This window comes from Globicephala melas, chromosome 3 (genome assembly GCF_963455315.2).
Source record: "Globicephala melas chromosome 3, mGloMel1.2, whole genome shotgun sequence".
Lineage (NCBI taxonomy): Eukaryota > Metazoa > Chordata > Mammalia > Artiodactyla > Delphinidae > Globicephala > Globicephala melas.
In genome coordinates, this window is record NC_083316.1 from 167,863,326 (window position 1) to 167,878,665 (window position 15,340).

The window sequence follows — 15,340 nt, forward strand, 5'->3', positions numbered from 1 at the left end:
TTGCCTCCCCCAACCCCCTGTCAATAAAACTGTTTACAACCACCGGCCCCCAAGGCTCTGGGTCTGCTCTGTCTCCTGGGGGTGGGACTTGGACAGTGGCCTGGCCTGGCCTGGGGCAGTTGGGAGCACCTGGGAGAGTCCTGGCTGGGTCACTGCAGCAAACAGAATGATGGGGAGCTGGGTGTGGAAATGTGGAGAGTCGCGGGGGTCCCAGTCTTCATCTGGCTGGGGGCCAGTCTCTGGTCCTTCAGCAAAAATTTATTATGCACCTACTGTGTGGAGACAAAGACCCCTGTCCTCATGGAGTTCGCAGCCTAATGGGAAAGACCAACCACATAAAAGCAAATTAGGACTTGATTTGAATTAGCGATATGTGTAATAAAGAAAAAGCCAGATAATGTGTTAGGTAGGGGGTGATTGTGTATGGTGGCGGGGAGTTGAGGAGAGCCTGTCAGAGGAGGTGACATGTAAGCTGAAATAAGATGGGCTAGAAAGAGCAGCTGTGGGGAGATGTGCAGAGTGTTCTAGGCAGAGGGAACAGCCAGTGCAAAGGCCCTGTGGTAGGTAGGAAGCTTGGCGGAGGGCCCAGGCCATTAGTATGCCTGGAGCAGCCACACTAGGTGAATGAAAGGCGAGCAGCTGGAGATAAGGAGGGAGAGGAGCACAGGGCCCCAGGCAGGCAGGGCCTCACCAGTGAGGAGTACAATTTTTTTTTTTAATTGTGGTAAATAACATATACGATCAAATTTACCACTTGAACCATTTTTAAGTGCACAGCTCAGTGGCATTAAGCACATTCACACTGTTGTACAGCCATCCCCACCATCCATCTCCAGAACTTTCTGGTTTTCCCAAACTGAAACTCTGTCCCCATGAAACACTAACTCCCCACTCCCTGCTCCCTCCAGCCTTATGAATTTTAAGTGGGACAGGAAGCCATCATAGAGTTTTAAGCAGGGGACATGATCTGATTTCACTTTAAGAGATCACTTTAGCATTATGTCACTACAATTCACAACTCTTCCGGCCCATGTCGATTAAGCACCTACTGTGTGCTGGGCTCTGGGGATAGAACAATGAGCAGGACAGAACCCCTGTCCACCGCTTACCGTCGGGAGACTGATTGAAACAAAGAAACACAAAACACCATGATGGCATCTAGCAGCTCCTCCTGTACCTGTGTGTCTGTTTTCAGCTTGATTGAAATATATTTGACATATAAGATTGTGTAGGTTTCTGGTGCATATCTCGATGATTTGATACGTTTGATATATATGGTAAGATAATTATCACAATAAGCTTGACACATCCATTACTTCACATAGTTACTTTGTGTGTGTGTGGTAAGAACATTTAAGATCTACTCTCTTAGCATCTTTCAAGTATACTGTACAGTCTTGTTAACTAATCACCACGCTGTACATTACATCCTCAGGACTTAGGCATCTTAGAGCTGGGAGTCTATATCCTTTGACCAACATCTCTCCCTTTCCCTCACCCCCCCAGTCCCTGACAACCACCATTCTACTCTTGGTTTCTATGAATTTGGTTATTTTACATAACTGAGATCACTCAGTATTTGTCTTTCTCTGCCTGACTTACTTCACTTGCATAATGCCCTCAAGTTTCATCCATGTTGTCCCGAATGGGCAGGATTTGCTTCCTGGTTATGGCTGAATTATATTCCATTATGCATATATACACCACATCCTTATCCATGCATCTGTGAATGGATACTTAGGTTGTTTCCATGTCTTGGCTATTGTGAATAGTGCTGTAATGAACACGGGAGGGCAGATATCTCTTCAAGTTACTGGTTTCTTTTCCTCTGGATACATACCCAGAAGTGAGATTGCCAGATCATATGGTAGTTTTATTTTTAATTTTTTTTTGAGGAAACTCCCTACTGCACCAATTTACATTCCCACCAGTGGTGCACAAGGGTTCCCCTTTCTTTTTTCTTTTTTTTTTTTAAGGGTTCCCCTTTCTCCACACCCTCACAACACTTCTTATCTCTTGTCTTTTTGATGAAGCCATCCTAACAGGTGTGGGTGACATCTCGTTGTGGTTTTGATTTGCATTCTCCTGATGATTAGTGATGTCAAGCACTTTTTCATGTACCTGTTGGCCATTTGTATGTCTTCTTTGGAAAAACATCTACTCAGGTCCTTTTCCTGTTTGTGTGTGTGTCTGTTTTTGTGTGTCCATCTCTGCAGATACGTTGTTCTCTCCTGTGTGTCCTGCCCTGTCTGTGTCTCTGGGTCTATGTGTTTTTCCCTGTCTCTCGGTCACTATGTATGTCCGTGCATTTCACGCAGGTGGTTATCTGTCTTTCTTTATCTGTGCCAGTCTATGCCAGCCTGTGTGTTTCCCTCTCAGCCCGTATGTCCACTAAGACAGAATGCTTAGTCATCCTCACAGCTGAATAGGGACAAAACCCTTCAGAGATTGGGCTGGGAAAAAGAGGCCATAGCCAGGCATGCGGATAAGGATAATACGTCACACCTGAATGTTTAGAACTCAACAAGAATTTAAGCACTGAATAGCCAAACCTGTGAGCTGCAGTCAAACAGTTCTCAAAGGGAAGTGTGAGCCTTCAGATGCACTTATTAGGAGATGAGAAAAGTCCAAAACAAATAGCACATCAGCTTCAGCTGAAGAAAGAAAGAATGGAAGGGGCTCTCGGAGACTGAGTTCAGCTTCACAGATAGGGGAACTGCGGCCAAGAAAAGTTACGCCACTTGCCCAAGTTCACAGAACAGAGCAGTCACAGAAGAGCTGGGATTCAGAACCAGGTTTAGTCCCTCCCAGACCATTGTTCAAAGACTGTGGAGACTTTTAGCATCACTTGCTTTTGAATTCTTTTTTTAAAAATTATTTTACTAAAAAAAAATAAGAATATGTCATGAATATAAGACAAGTGTGTTTTTGTTCTCTTCACTGAGCTTCCTGGTTGCTCAAATTTATTATAAATAGTACCTCTTGCTCAAAGAGTTGTCCCCATCCCCCAGGACAGACTGGCGCCTTACAAACTTGACCCTTGATTCCTAGATTGGCGGAAGTGGGGACTCAGCCTCAGAGACTCTTGGGTACCCACTCCCCAAAAGCAGGACTCAGGGGAAAGAAAAACTAGGTAGAAACAGGGTCGAGAAGGCGGTGGGCAGCCCACCTTCTGTCCTCACTCTGTCAGGAAGCAATTTTGCAATCCTGACCCTTCCCTTTCCCCTGCCTGGCTCAGGTCCAGCCCCTAACGGGAACAGAATGTGGGTGGAGACTTCCCAATGGCTGGTGCCCCTGTCCCCAGCCCAGGCAGGTATAAGGCCACCTTACCAGACCAAGGGAACCTGGATGGAAAAGAGAGAGGCCGCCATGTCCTCTTGGAGCCTAGAGCGAAAACAGAGGTATGTCCCCACCCCGCCCACCCTGGGCAGGCCTGGACACCAGGCAGTGCAGAGATCCATGGACATTCCGTCTGACCCACTGAAGTCACAGGGCCAGACGTAGGCCTGCAGGCTGGAACAGACTGACACTCAGGCTCCGTCTATGGACAGACTCATTCCCATACACACACTCCCTGCAGAAGGCCCAGGTAGTCCACGGGCTGTAGTAACCAAGGATGTTCAGGTGGTCTCTAGGGCTGCTGGGCTAGGGCATTACTGCTGGAGGGACCGGGAGGAACAGAAGCCCCAGCTCTCGAAGGGTTCCAGTACCAACTGTAAATCTCGCCATCCCAAAACCAAATGCCTCCCTCCAGACCTGTACAAGGCAGGATGCACTTTTCATGCTCAGAGTCCTGTCTGTATCTGGAGTCCAGAACTTTGGAGCAAGATGGGGCTGGGCACAGATAACCTAGACAGGGCTAGACAGAAAGAGGAGCAGCCCAGATGGGGAAACTGAGAATTCTGCTTGAGCGGGTCAGAGAAAGCTTTGTGGAAAGGGGGGCCATTGGAGTTGGGGTTTTGCAGGACGAGTAAGAGTTCATAGGCTCTGCCTTCAAAACATGGAGCCAGGGAGACAAGACCCAGAAAACAAGTGAGAGCAGAAGAAATTAGCAAGTTGGACTGCAAATAATTAATAGTCCATTGGGGCTGGGCTGACAATGGGGAAGGGTAGTATGTAGGGGTCAGACTAAGAAACTCAGGTTTCATAGAATTCTTCCTGGAACAGGAGCTACTTCTGGCAGCTGTGGCGGGGGGGGGTGGGTGTTGAGGGTGGAAGCCAGGAGAGGAGGAGGAGGGGACTACTACACTAGTCCAGGCCAGCAATGAGGCCGGGTGAAAGTAGAGGTGGGAAGAAGCAGGCAGATTCTGGGTATATTTTCACTTTGCTGGGTGTATAATATCATTATTTTAACTTATTAAGCACTTTCTGTCATTGCCTGCAGCCCAATAGGCTGGGACTCCCATCTTTCTAGAATCCTCTTCCTGCTGCTGTTATCTGTGGTCTCAGCCCAGGGGGTCACCCCAAATCCAGACGCCTGCCTGGTGTCCCACTCGGGTAACGGCAGCTCCATCTCCTGCCAACCACCTGCCAGACTCCCCCACTACTTCCCAGCTGACACCGTCTACCTGGCCGTGGAGTTCTTCAACCTGACTCAGCTGCCTGCCAACACCCTCCAGGGCATCCCTAACCTCCAGGAACTGCACCTTTCCAGCAACCAGCTGGAGGACCTCTCCGCCAAGTTCCTGCTGCCTGTGCCTCAGCTAAAGGTGCTTGATCTGACCCGCAACGCCCTGACCCGGCTGCCTCCTGGCCTCTTCCAGGTCTCAGCTGCCCTCCACACCCTGGTGCTGAAGGAAAACCAGCTGAAAGTTCTGGAGGCCTCGTGGCTGCACAGCCTGAAAGCCCTGCGGCATCTGGACCTATCCGGGAACCAGCTCCAGACGCTGCCCCCTGGGCTGCTGGCCAATTTCACCGACCTGCTCATCCTTGATCTTGGCAATAACCAGCTGCAGACTTTGCCCCCTGACCTTCTGAGCGGCCCCTTGAGGTTGGAACGGCTGCACCTCGAGGGCAATAGGTTGCAGGAGCTCGGAAAGGGCCTTCTGGTGCACCAGCCAAAACTGCGCTACCTCTTCCTGAACAACAACAGGCTGGCCACGGTGGCAGCCGGCGCCTTCCGAGGTCTGCAGAAGCTGGACATGCTGGACCTCTCCAACAACTTGCTGACCACCGTGCCCAAGGGGCTCTGGATGTCCTTGGGGAAGGCTGCCGGAAACATGAAGGATGGCTTTGACCTCTCAGGTAATCCCTGGATCTGCGACCGGAAACTGGATGACCTCTTTGAGTGGCTGGTGGCCAACGAAGGCAAGATGTTCTTCCGCAATGACACACGCTGTGCTGGCCCTAAAGCCTTGAAGGGCCAAATGCTCCTAGTGGTGGCCAGGTCCCCTTGAAGCCTGGGGCTGGGGGCGGGGTGGGGAGGCAAGGCTTGGCAGGACGCCGCACCCCACTTAGCAAATAATTCCACCTTCTAAGGGTGAGGCTGGGCTTCCCATAGTTGCCGGGACCTGTTTCGCCCATGTTGCCACAAACACACCTCGGGCTCTTCCTGCTTTCTTGCCTCTGCTCGAGCTGTATCCTCTTCCAGAAATCTCTTTCCCCTATTTCCCAGGTCTCTTGGTCTCTGGCTCCTCCAACCTGTCCTGGCCACACTGAGGTTGGCTCATTCTGGCTCTGTCTCCCCCAGTTTCAGGGGTTCTCTGAGTGCAGGGCCTGGGGCTGGGTTCCCTCTTACTCGGCATCACTCGGTTTGAGGTCAGACTGGAAGGGGTTAATAAATAACTGTTGAACAGAATTGGATGTATTTGCTGTGTTCCTTGCATTCTCCCAAGGCGAATTCCTAGGTCTCCAGCATGAAGCAGAAGGAGAGGCATGCCATGAAATCCCAAATCGATAGCAGTTGGGATCTGATGGCTGTGTCTGCTCCTCCCCCTTTCCCCATCCTTGGATTTAACTGGTAATAAAACCCTGACCATTGCCCAAGGTGTCGTTTTACCAGTGGATTCCTTCCAGAGCTTGTGTCCTGGGGAAGGTTTAAATTAAACCAGATTGCTTCAGGGCTCCAAACAATTTTTCATGCTGGCCTGTGATAACCAGGGGAGCAGCTGCCCAGGACGAGCATGGGCAGGCTGGATGGGGCTGAACAGCTGGGCAGAGGCCCTGGGGGCTGTGTTTTCACAGCTCCAGAACCTCGGGGCCACCTTCCAACACAATGTTGGGCATGGTGGGGGTCGAGGTCGGACTGGGGGGACCCTGGGATGTTTGGGGCATGCTCGGTTTTTGCAGCTCCCTGGAAGGAGGGTCATGCCCACGTTGGTGGTCATTCCAGGTGTGGTGATGAAAGCCGGGGTTCTGCAGTCTGGCAGAGCTGTGTTTGAATCAGATTCCTCAATAGCTAGGCGACCCAGGGCAAGTGGTTTAAGCATTCTGATCCTCACTTTGCTCATCTGTAAAATGGGGATCCAAGTGAATGGGCCGGCCTGTCTTCCGGCTTAGTTAAGCGGCAGGTTTTAAAAAGTAAAAAGAAAGACCGTGAGGACTTGCCCAAGGTCACTGGGCGAAGCGGTGGGGGGCTGTGATCGCTCTCCACCGTCTCTGCGGCAACAGCAGTGAGAGTGACAGGTGGTCAAACTTAGCCAAGGAAAGTAACTCAATCCTTAGCATAGAGCGTCCCCAAGTTGCTATGGCAACCGCGGGGCGCTCTGGGAGCCCCTGGGTAGAGCGAGGGGCCCCGGAGCCCCGCCCAGGGCACGCCCCCCTCAGGCCTCTCCCTATTGGTCGGTCCCCGAAGGTCCCGCCCCCAAGTCACTATAAGGGGGGGCGGGGAAGGCTGGGGTCGGAGACCGGAGCCTGAGTCTGGGGTCTGCCGCAGCACTGTGCGGCTGAAGCTGAACGCGCCCGGGTGAGTGCCTCGCGGGCGGCGTTCGGGAGTGCCCAGCAGGCCCGGGGTCGCGGTGGGTGGGTGGGAGGGCGAGAGCCCAGCGGCTTGGGGAGAGAAGTGGTGTGACAGGCCGGAGCAGGTGGCTGAGACCCTTGGCCCAGTTGGCAAAAGCTCAGGACCCAGTTAGGAGAGGACTGGGGTTCTGAGGGCGCTGGGTGCGGACGGGGGAAGAACTGTAGGCGGGGAGTCTGAGGTCGAAGTCCCGCTCTGAGTCTACTTAGCTGAGTGACCTTGGGCCCATCATGGACCTGCTGTGTGCCTCAGTTTCCCTGTGTATCAAACTGGACTGTGGGTTTACTGGGATTCTGCGGCAACCACCTGCACCCCCGCAGGGGGCTGCTTGCACGGTTCCATCCCGGGCCAGGGCAACAGCGATCTTCCCTAACTGCAGCGGAGGCAACAGCCTACACAGATGAAGGCATTTGCCCAAAGTCACACAGCAGGTAATGGTCAGACTCGAACTCAGGTGTCTCTCTGCCCAGAGCCAATGCTTTGAATCACTGCAGGGCCTCCACTTTGTCAGAGGTTCTCTACTACGCACCTGCTGTGTGCAGAGCCCTGTGCATGCATTGTCCCTGCCCAGGGTGCTCCGAGGTAGGCATTATCATTACCTCATTTTGCAGGTGACCCTTGCCCGGGTCACCAAGCCCAGCCAGACAGAACCCAGGGCCTGGGTGGGAGCCGGGAGGGCTGGCGTGCAAGGGCCCATCACTCTGTCCTGCCCCCAGGGTGACCCTGTTTGCAGTCGGCATGTCAGAAGACGAGGCGGCTCAGGCCCCCAGACCCAGCTTGTGGGAGCAGGACCAGCAGGTAAGGGGCTGCACCTCCCATGGAGCTCGGCACGGGAGGAGGTGGGGGGGGCAGTCCCTCCTGGGACAGTTTCAGACTGGGTCCCCCTGCCCTTGCTTCGAGCACCTTACTCTGAGGGCATTTTGGAGCGTGGTTGGGGGAGGCACATTCTACCCATTTCCTAGAGGGGCAAAGTGAGGCCCAGGGAAGGTGTGTCTCTGGGGTGTGTCTCTCCAGACACTCTCAGCCAGCTTACCTGGCCTCTGCCCAACTCTCTCCCACTCCCATCTCTGGGTCTCTACCTGTATCTCTCTGTTTCTGTGTCCACCATCATGGCACTCTTAACAACAATGATAATAGCAATCACGGCGTATACTCTGCATCATTCACTGTTCCGAGCGCTTCACATGTTGTACTCCTTGAATCCCCATCACAGCCCTAGAAACCCAGTTTACAGATAGGGAGACTGAGGCACAGAGCAGTTCACGCACTTGCCCAAGCTCACACAGCTTGGAAGTGGAGAACCAGAACTGAACGCAGGTGGTCTTGCTCCGGAGGCTGTGCCCTTAATAACCAGACACTAATGGCTCTTCCCTCAAGGAGACTGAGTCTTTCAGAACCGGTCCCGCTCTGTGTATGCTGTTGAGAACAGGAGCTCTAGGCGCACCTCGGTGTGGGTGTCCATTGCCTGCGCGCAGCTGCGCTCAATATACTTACCCCCCACCCCTCTCACCTGCCCCTCGTCCCCGCCCAGAGAGGGTGAGTGGGCTCTCTAGCATGTGGCTGAGCCCCCCCCCCCGCTCCACCTGGGACCCCTCTGACACCACCCCTTCCTGCAGAACGTGGTGCAGCGTGTGGCGGCCCTGCCCCTGGTCAGGGCCACGTGCACCGCAGTCTCCGATGCTTACAGCGCCGCCAAGGACAGGCACCCGCTGCTGGGCTCCGCCTGCCGTCTGGCTGAGCACTGCATGTGTGGCCTGACCACGCGTGCCCTGGACCACGCCCAGCCGCTGCTCAGCCACCTGCAGCCCCAGCGTGAGTCCCCCTGGCCAGAGTCCTGGGTCCTGTGGTTTGTCCCACTGCCCCACCCTCTCATGCTCCATCTGCATGACTGCTGCAGTGGACCCCCTGAGACGGGTGTCCCTCTGCAGTCTCACCTATGCTGTGTGCCTTTACTCTGTCCACCTGCCTGTCCCCCATCCACCTGTGTCATCCCCTCTCTTGGTCCTCCTGCCTGTGCCATCTCACCCTCCATTCTCTGCCTGTCCCGTCCCCCATTCTACCTGCATCCCTCGTGCCCTCTGCCTCTGCTTATTTGTTCCTCTGTAGTTTGATCACCTGCCCGTCTGCCCTTAGCTGTTTCCTTGGGGCCCCCTTCCTTTTGTTCCCATCTTGTCTGTCTCACTGTCCTCCTCCCTTTGGCTAGCCTGATGTGCCTTGGGTCCCTTTGCCTGTCCAATCTCCCTCCCCTGTCTGCCCCTTCCTCCACCCGTCCTGAGCCTGTGACCAGCTCAGGGGGTCCAACCTGGCAGTGGGGTTGGGGGACAGAGAGACCCTCGGCCTCGCATCTGACCGAGGAAGGGGATCACCTGAGGGTCCCAGCCCAGGGCCTCGCCTGCCTCCTTCTCAGCCGGCTTGTGTGACCTTGAGCCTGCTCGCTGGGGCGTCTGAGCTGGACATGGGTGAGGAGTCACCTTGGTGCTGGCAGCAGCGGTGGCAGGGCAGAGGCGGGAAGGGCAGAGAGGCAGGGTCCAGCCTGGTGGCTCACCCACACACTCAGGGTCCCGGCCGCTCGCAGGGGGCCAGCCAGGTGGCCCCTCTGTCTTTCCCTCTGTGTGTGTGTGTGTGTGTGTATGTATGTGTGTCTCCTTTTTTCTCTGCCTCTCCCTCCAGCATCCCCTCCCTCTATGTCCCTGTGTCCCTCTCTCCCTTGACATCTCCCCAATTCTCGCTCGCTGCCTCTCTGTCTCCAGTGGCCACAGTGAACGATCTCGCCTGCAGGGGCCTGGACAAGCTGGGGGAGAAGCTGCCCTTTCTCCAGCAACCTTCAGAGACGGTACCCAGCACCACCAGATAGATGGTGGGGAAGCTGTAGGGGGTGGAGGTGGCAGCGAGAAACGCAGCCTGAACACCTGGGCCAGCCGGACTCCAGGACCCAGTCAGGCTTTGGTTAACTGGAACAAAACAGCCGCCAGATGAAAATAATTGACACCTGTGTTTACTGAGCACATAATATGTGCCAGCTGGTGCTGGGGATCCCTTCAGCAATGCCGTGAGGAAGATTTGATTTTCCTCCATTTTATAAGAGGGGAGATTGTGGCCCAGAGCCAAACAGGGGCCAGGAATCCTTGCCTCGCAGCCTCAGGGAGCTGGGGGCAGGGGAAGGGAGCCGGAGACCTACAGCAACTGGAGCTGGGCCCCTTCCGCCAGGTGGTGACCTCGGCCAAGGACGTGGTGGCCAGCGGCGTGACAGGCGTGGTAGGCCTGGCTCGGCAAGGCCGCCGCTGGAGTGTGGAGCTGAAACGATCCATGAGCCACGCCGTGGACGTAGTGCTGGGCAAGTCAGAGGAGCTGGTGGACCACTTTCTGCCCATGACTGAGGAGGAGCTTGGTAAGGCCAGAGCCCTCCCCGCTCGCCCCTGAATCCTCCTACCCATCCCTGGAGGTTACGGATCAGAGAGGGCCCGGCCTCACCCAAGGCCACATAGCAGATCAGTAGGGGAACATGGAGCTCCAGCCCAGGCCTGACCTCCCCCAACCCGCATCCTACTAGAAATCTGACTGCCCAGAGCCCCGAGAGTATATGGGGCTTATAGACTTGAGGGCCACGGCCTCCAGCTGGTGGCCCTCCTTACTGTAGTATTTGGCCTGTGCAATGCCTTTAAAATGATTTAATTCATCACATGCATTTAAGAATCAGGTTTTGCCCTACAAATCCTGATTTCTAACTTGCCTTGGAAAATCAGATATTTGGGTTGAATGGCGTCCTCCCCTTTACGTGGTTCCCTTGAACCCCACCATTCTCCAGTGTTCTGCATCTAGTCCGTTGACCCTGGAGACCATCTGACTTCCAAACCCTGCTTTATGGCACTGGAGGAACATGGGGCGTGCCCCCTCCTTCACAGAAAGGCTGTGAGCCATTTTTGAAGCACCTTCTGTGGGCCAAACACTTGTAAGCGACTCTTTCATTATTATAAGCTCCATTCACAGGTGAGGAAAATCGAGGTAAAGAGACCCGGGATTTGCACCGAGGCAATCAGTAAAGTGGTTACGAGTGCCTGGGTTTGAATCCTGGGTCGGCCTCTTGCACCCCGTGGGACTTCACCTCTCTTTACCTTGGGTTTCCTCATCTGTAAATAGAGCTAATAATAGTGCCTACATCGTAGGACTTGGGGACGGTCGTATGAATTGATATTGTAGAGGGGAAATATACAAGCTGTAGGAGCCCATGGGCGTGTCCACCCAGAAGCGGAGGGCGTGGCCACGCTGACTCCCCTCCCCATCCCGTCCTCCAGCGGCTCTGGCAGCAGAGGTTGAGGGCCCGGAAGTGGGCTCCGTGGAAGAGCAGCGGAGACATCAGGGCTACTTTGTACGCCTGGGTTCCCTGTCGGCGCGGCTCCGCCACCTGGCATACGAGCACTCTCTGGGGAAACTGAGGCGGAGGAAACACCACGCCCAGGACACGCTGGCCCAGTTGCAGGAGACTCTGGAGCTGGTGAGAGCCCTCTGCCTGCCCCCCTTTCCTACCCCGTGATGCCGGCCAGCATGCGTGGATTGAGTGCCCGCGGACTACCTGGTCCCCTGCTAGTCTGAAAGGGGGAGGTGGAACCGTGTATGTGCAGGACTGGGGCAGAGGAGGGACCCGGGGCTGGAGGCATTCAGTGGGGGTCAAGGCTCAGCCTGGGGAGGCAGAAAGAGGTTTTGTGGAGGAGGGGAAGTTATAGGCGGTTAAGATGGATGGGAAGAGAGTGAAGGTACCTCTTCCCGGGCTCTCCCATCACCAATCACAATCTTCCCAGCCTTTAGGTTCTAGCTGATAACCCAGCTTCTTTCCCCGTTGTGCATCGCTCCCTGCTCCAGAGGAACATAACAGCTCCTGTTTTCTATGTTTGATGAGTTCAGATGCCCCTAACCTGCTCCTGCTGCATCCCGCTCCCCATCTCAACTGATGACAGCCCTGTCCTTCCAGGGCCTCAGGCCAAAACCTGGGAGTCACCCTCAACTTCCCTCTTCTCCTCCTCTCCCACATCCGACATATCAGCCAGTACTGTTGGCTCTGCCTTCAAAGTCTACCCAGAACCCGCCCACATCTCCTCCTTCCTCTAGCTCCACCTGGGTCCAGCCATGATTACTCAACCATGGTCCTGGTTTCTCATCCTGGACCCCACAGTCTGTCCTTCCTGAAGCAGCCACCAGAGGGCACCTGTGAGCACCGGAGTGGGCTACTTTCACTGAGCAGCGTGTCCTCAAGGTTCATCCATGTTGTAGCGTGTTTCAGAATTTCCTTCCTTTTTAAGGCTGAATAACAGTCATCCCTCAGTATCTGCGAGGGATTGGTTCCAGAACCCCCCACGGAAACCAAAATCCGAGGATGCTCAAGTCACTTCTGTAAAATGGCACAGTTCTGCATCCACCGATTCAACCAACTGCGAATCTTGGTTGAATCCTCAGATGCAGAGCCCGTGGATACGGAGGTCAGACTGTGTTCTACTGTGTGGATCACAGTTTATTTCTATTAATCTTCTAATACCTGCCCTGGGCACTGAAGACCCAGTGACCCCCTCAGGACACTCACAGTCCAGTAGGGGGACTAGGGTCATGATGGGAGAGCATGCTGGGTTCTGTGGGACCCGGAGGAGGGATCCACCCAGCCAGGAGCCGGGGAAGGGAGGCTTCTTGGAGTGGGTGACGTCTACAGTGAGACTTGAACTGAAGTGAACCAGGCAGCGGGATGGGATGGAGAGGAGAGTGTTCCTAGCAGAGGCACAAGCATGGGCAAAACCTGGCAGTGAGTCTGAGTTTCAGGGGAACCACAGGTCTCAGGTCTGGCCATGGGCAGGGGAGAAAATGAGCAGATCGGCCAGGCTGGATCAGTAGGCGCGGAAGGTGTGCATACAGTGGATGTTCCGTAAGTGCCTATTGAGGCCAGATCCACGCTAGGGTCCTGGTTCCCCCAACACTCCAAATCCTCCAGTTCTGACTACTATGGTCCCCGTCCCCACAGATTGACCACATGCAGTGCGGAGTGACGCCCATCACCCCAGCCCACCCTGGGAAGGTGCATGAGCTGTGGGAGGGCTGGAGCCAGCACTCCCCAGAGAACGGCCGCCGCAGTCAGGTAAGATGGCATGGAGGAGGGGGGTTGGGGGGGCGTGGGAGGGGTTCTGGATCTGCCAGGGGTTGCCAGGGGCGGGGCTCCAGCCAGCTCCAACCAAGTACTGAGGTCAGCTGGTTGGAGAGTCTGTGGGGAAACTGAGGCAGGGCGGGGGTCCTGTTGGGGGTCCATCCGGGACACCCAGGCCCCTCCCCTCCCTTCTCTCCCTTCTCTCCCTTCTCTCCCTTCTCTCCCTTCTCTCCCTTCTCTCCCTTCTCTCCCTACTCTCCCTACTCTCCCTACTCTCCCTACTCCCCCTTCTCCCCCCGCCACCCCGCCCCCCGCAGGCAGAGCTGGAGACCCTGGTGCTGTCCCGCAGCCTGATGCGGGAGCTGCAGAGCACCGTGGACGCGCTGGAGACTAGCGTGCGGGGCCTGCCTACCAGCGCCCAGGAGAAGGTGGCCGAGGTGCGGCGCAGCGTGGACGCCCTGCAGGCCGCCTTCGCCGACGCCAGCTGCTTCGAGGACGTGCCGGCGGCCGTGCTGGCCGAGGGCCGGGGCAGCGTGGCCCGGGCCTACACGTGCGTGGAGGAGCTGCTGGAGCTGGTGGTGCAGGCCGTGCCCCTGCCCTGGCTGGTCGGGCCCTTCGCGCCCATCCTCGTGGAGCGGCCCGGGCCTCCGCCCGACCTGGAGGCCCTGGTGGATGAGGTCGTGGGGGGGCCCGACCCCCGCTGGGCACACCTGAACTGGCCGGCCCAGCAGAGAGCCTGGCAAGCCCAGTACGGGTATGGGATGGGCCTCTCCGGGGACATTCCCGAGGAGGAGCCTGAGCCCCCCAGTCGCCGCAAGCACACCATGATGCCAGAACTGGACTTCTGACCCGATGGGGCCGTGGGGCAGCGAAGGCAGCTGGAGGCCGTCCTGCACCCCGAGATCCCTGCTGCCCCCTAGCGGCCATGCATCAGCATTACTAGCCGATGCCTTGGCCTTGGCCCAGGCAGAGTTGGGGGCTGGGGCCCTAACTCTGAATCCTAGATCAGCTTCACTGATATTAGACCCTCCCCAGGCTTTCCCTTGGACATATGAGGACTTGAACCTAACTCAGGTCTGACTAGCCCCAAGCTGCATTCACTGGCTGTGGTCCCGCATTGCCCCACCCCAAGAAGCTGATCAAAACTCCCCAGAGAGTTGCATGTTTTGCCCAGATAGAAGCACACGCTTCTGTTTGGGGTTTTGAAAAGTGAGTGTCCCTTCCTCCCCCAGCTTGTCTATCCCGGACTGAGGGGTCCCCAAAGATGCTTCAACAGCTGGACCTGCCACACCCACTTGCTTTGCTGTTTGGGGTTTTGCTCTCCAGAATAAAGGTGCTTCGTGTTGTCCAAAGGCCAGTGGCCTCTGTTCCAGCCGAGGTGGGTCTCAGTGGCGGGGTGCTGGGGGCCTCAGAGGTGTGCGACCGTATGGCACAAGCCAGGGTTCGAAATTTGAAAGGAGTGATGCGTCGCTGACCAACTGGACATCTTGTCTGGAGTTCCACGGTTAGTGCCCCACCCACCCGGGTTAAGCATTCAGATGGAGGTTCCTGGAATGGAAGCTGTTCTCACTTTAATGAATTTCTTGGAAACTGCAAAGGATCAAGAGGAGGGGGCTGAGGGGGAGCAGCCCCTCCTATGCCCTCCTCACTGGACCTGTAGGAGCTGAGCTTGCTGTGGCTTCTCTGGCTGCACTGGTCAGGATGGGGGACACAAACACAGGGTAAGGGGCACAGGCCAGTCTCGTGGGGGCCCCTGTCCTCTGACCGTGTTCTTCGCTGTCCCTTAAACTCCCCTGTGGCCAGGCAGGGTGTTAGGAAAGCACAGTCTGATGTGGTGAGGTCAGGGTGTTCCCTGGCTTCCTTGGGACCTGGTCCAGGGGTGGCTCTGGGAGTCCCAACCACTTCCCACCAGTTAGATTCACTTCCCTGCCCCTCCTCGGGAATATCTGTGGCTCCCTTTGTCCTCAGACCAAACGTCCACGCTCCTCACCTTGGCATTTGAGGACTTCTGGTTTCATCCTTGGGCTGACAGAGACACTGCTGCGGTCCCGCTGAATTGTGCACATTCCCCCACCTCAGGGCCTTTGTTCAGGCTGTGCCTGGAATGCCTCCCCCCATCTCTCAGCTACATCTCATCCATCCTTAAGTCCAGCCCCAATGACACCTCCTCCAGGAAGCCTTCCCTGACTCTCCCCTGGTGGGATAGCTCCAACCCTCTGCAGCCCACCTTCTTGGGGCTCCAAGTTGCTTTCTACCTGGACATA

The 15,340-nt window shown here is 55.8% G+C and overlaps 2 protein-coding genes across 5 annotated transcripts; both read left to right on the top strand.

Annotated features, from left to right (window-relative positions):
• Window positions 1-3,348: 3,348 nt before the first annotated feature.
• On the top strand, window positions 3,349-5,396 carry LRG1 (leucine rich alpha-2-glycoprotein 1). Its single transcript, XM_070045116.1, has 2 exons — window positions 3,349-3,401; window positions 4,385-5,396. Exons 1-2 carry the CDS (start codon window positions 3,349-3,351, stop codon window positions 5,394-5,396), a joined length of 1,065 nt encoding a protein of 354 aa, XP_069901217.1.
• Window positions 5,397-6,770: 1,374 nt separating this feature from the next.
• Window positions 6,771-14,418, top strand: PLIN5 (perilipin 5). 4 transcript variants are annotated; one of them, XM_060295612.1, is made up of 9 exons: window positions 6,846-6,904; window positions 7,276-7,386; window positions 7,672-7,753; window positions 8,572-8,767; window positions 9,706-9,788; window positions 10,163-10,343; window positions 11,248-11,447; window positions 12,957-13,070; window positions 13,394-14,418. In XM_060295612.1, the coding sequence occupies exons 3-9, from the start codon at window positions 7,694-7,696 to the stop codon at window positions 13,922-13,924; spliced, it is 1,365 nt and encodes a 454-aa protein (XP_060151595.1). In that variant the 5' UTR covers window positions 6,846-6,904; window positions 7,276-7,386; window positions 7,672-7,693; the 3' UTR covers window positions 13,925-14,418. The 4 variants fall into 4 exon arrangements, with proteins under 4 accessions (XP_030735188.1, XP_060151595.1, XP_060151594.1 ...); XM_060295611.1 differs by lacking the exon at window positions 7,276-7,386 and adding an exon at window positions 7,450-7,537 and having other exon boundaries at window positions 6,861-6,904; XM_030879328.2 differs by lacking the exon at window positions 7,276-7,386 and having other exon boundaries at window positions 6,771-6,904.
• Window positions 14,419-15,340: the final 922 nt, after the last annotated feature.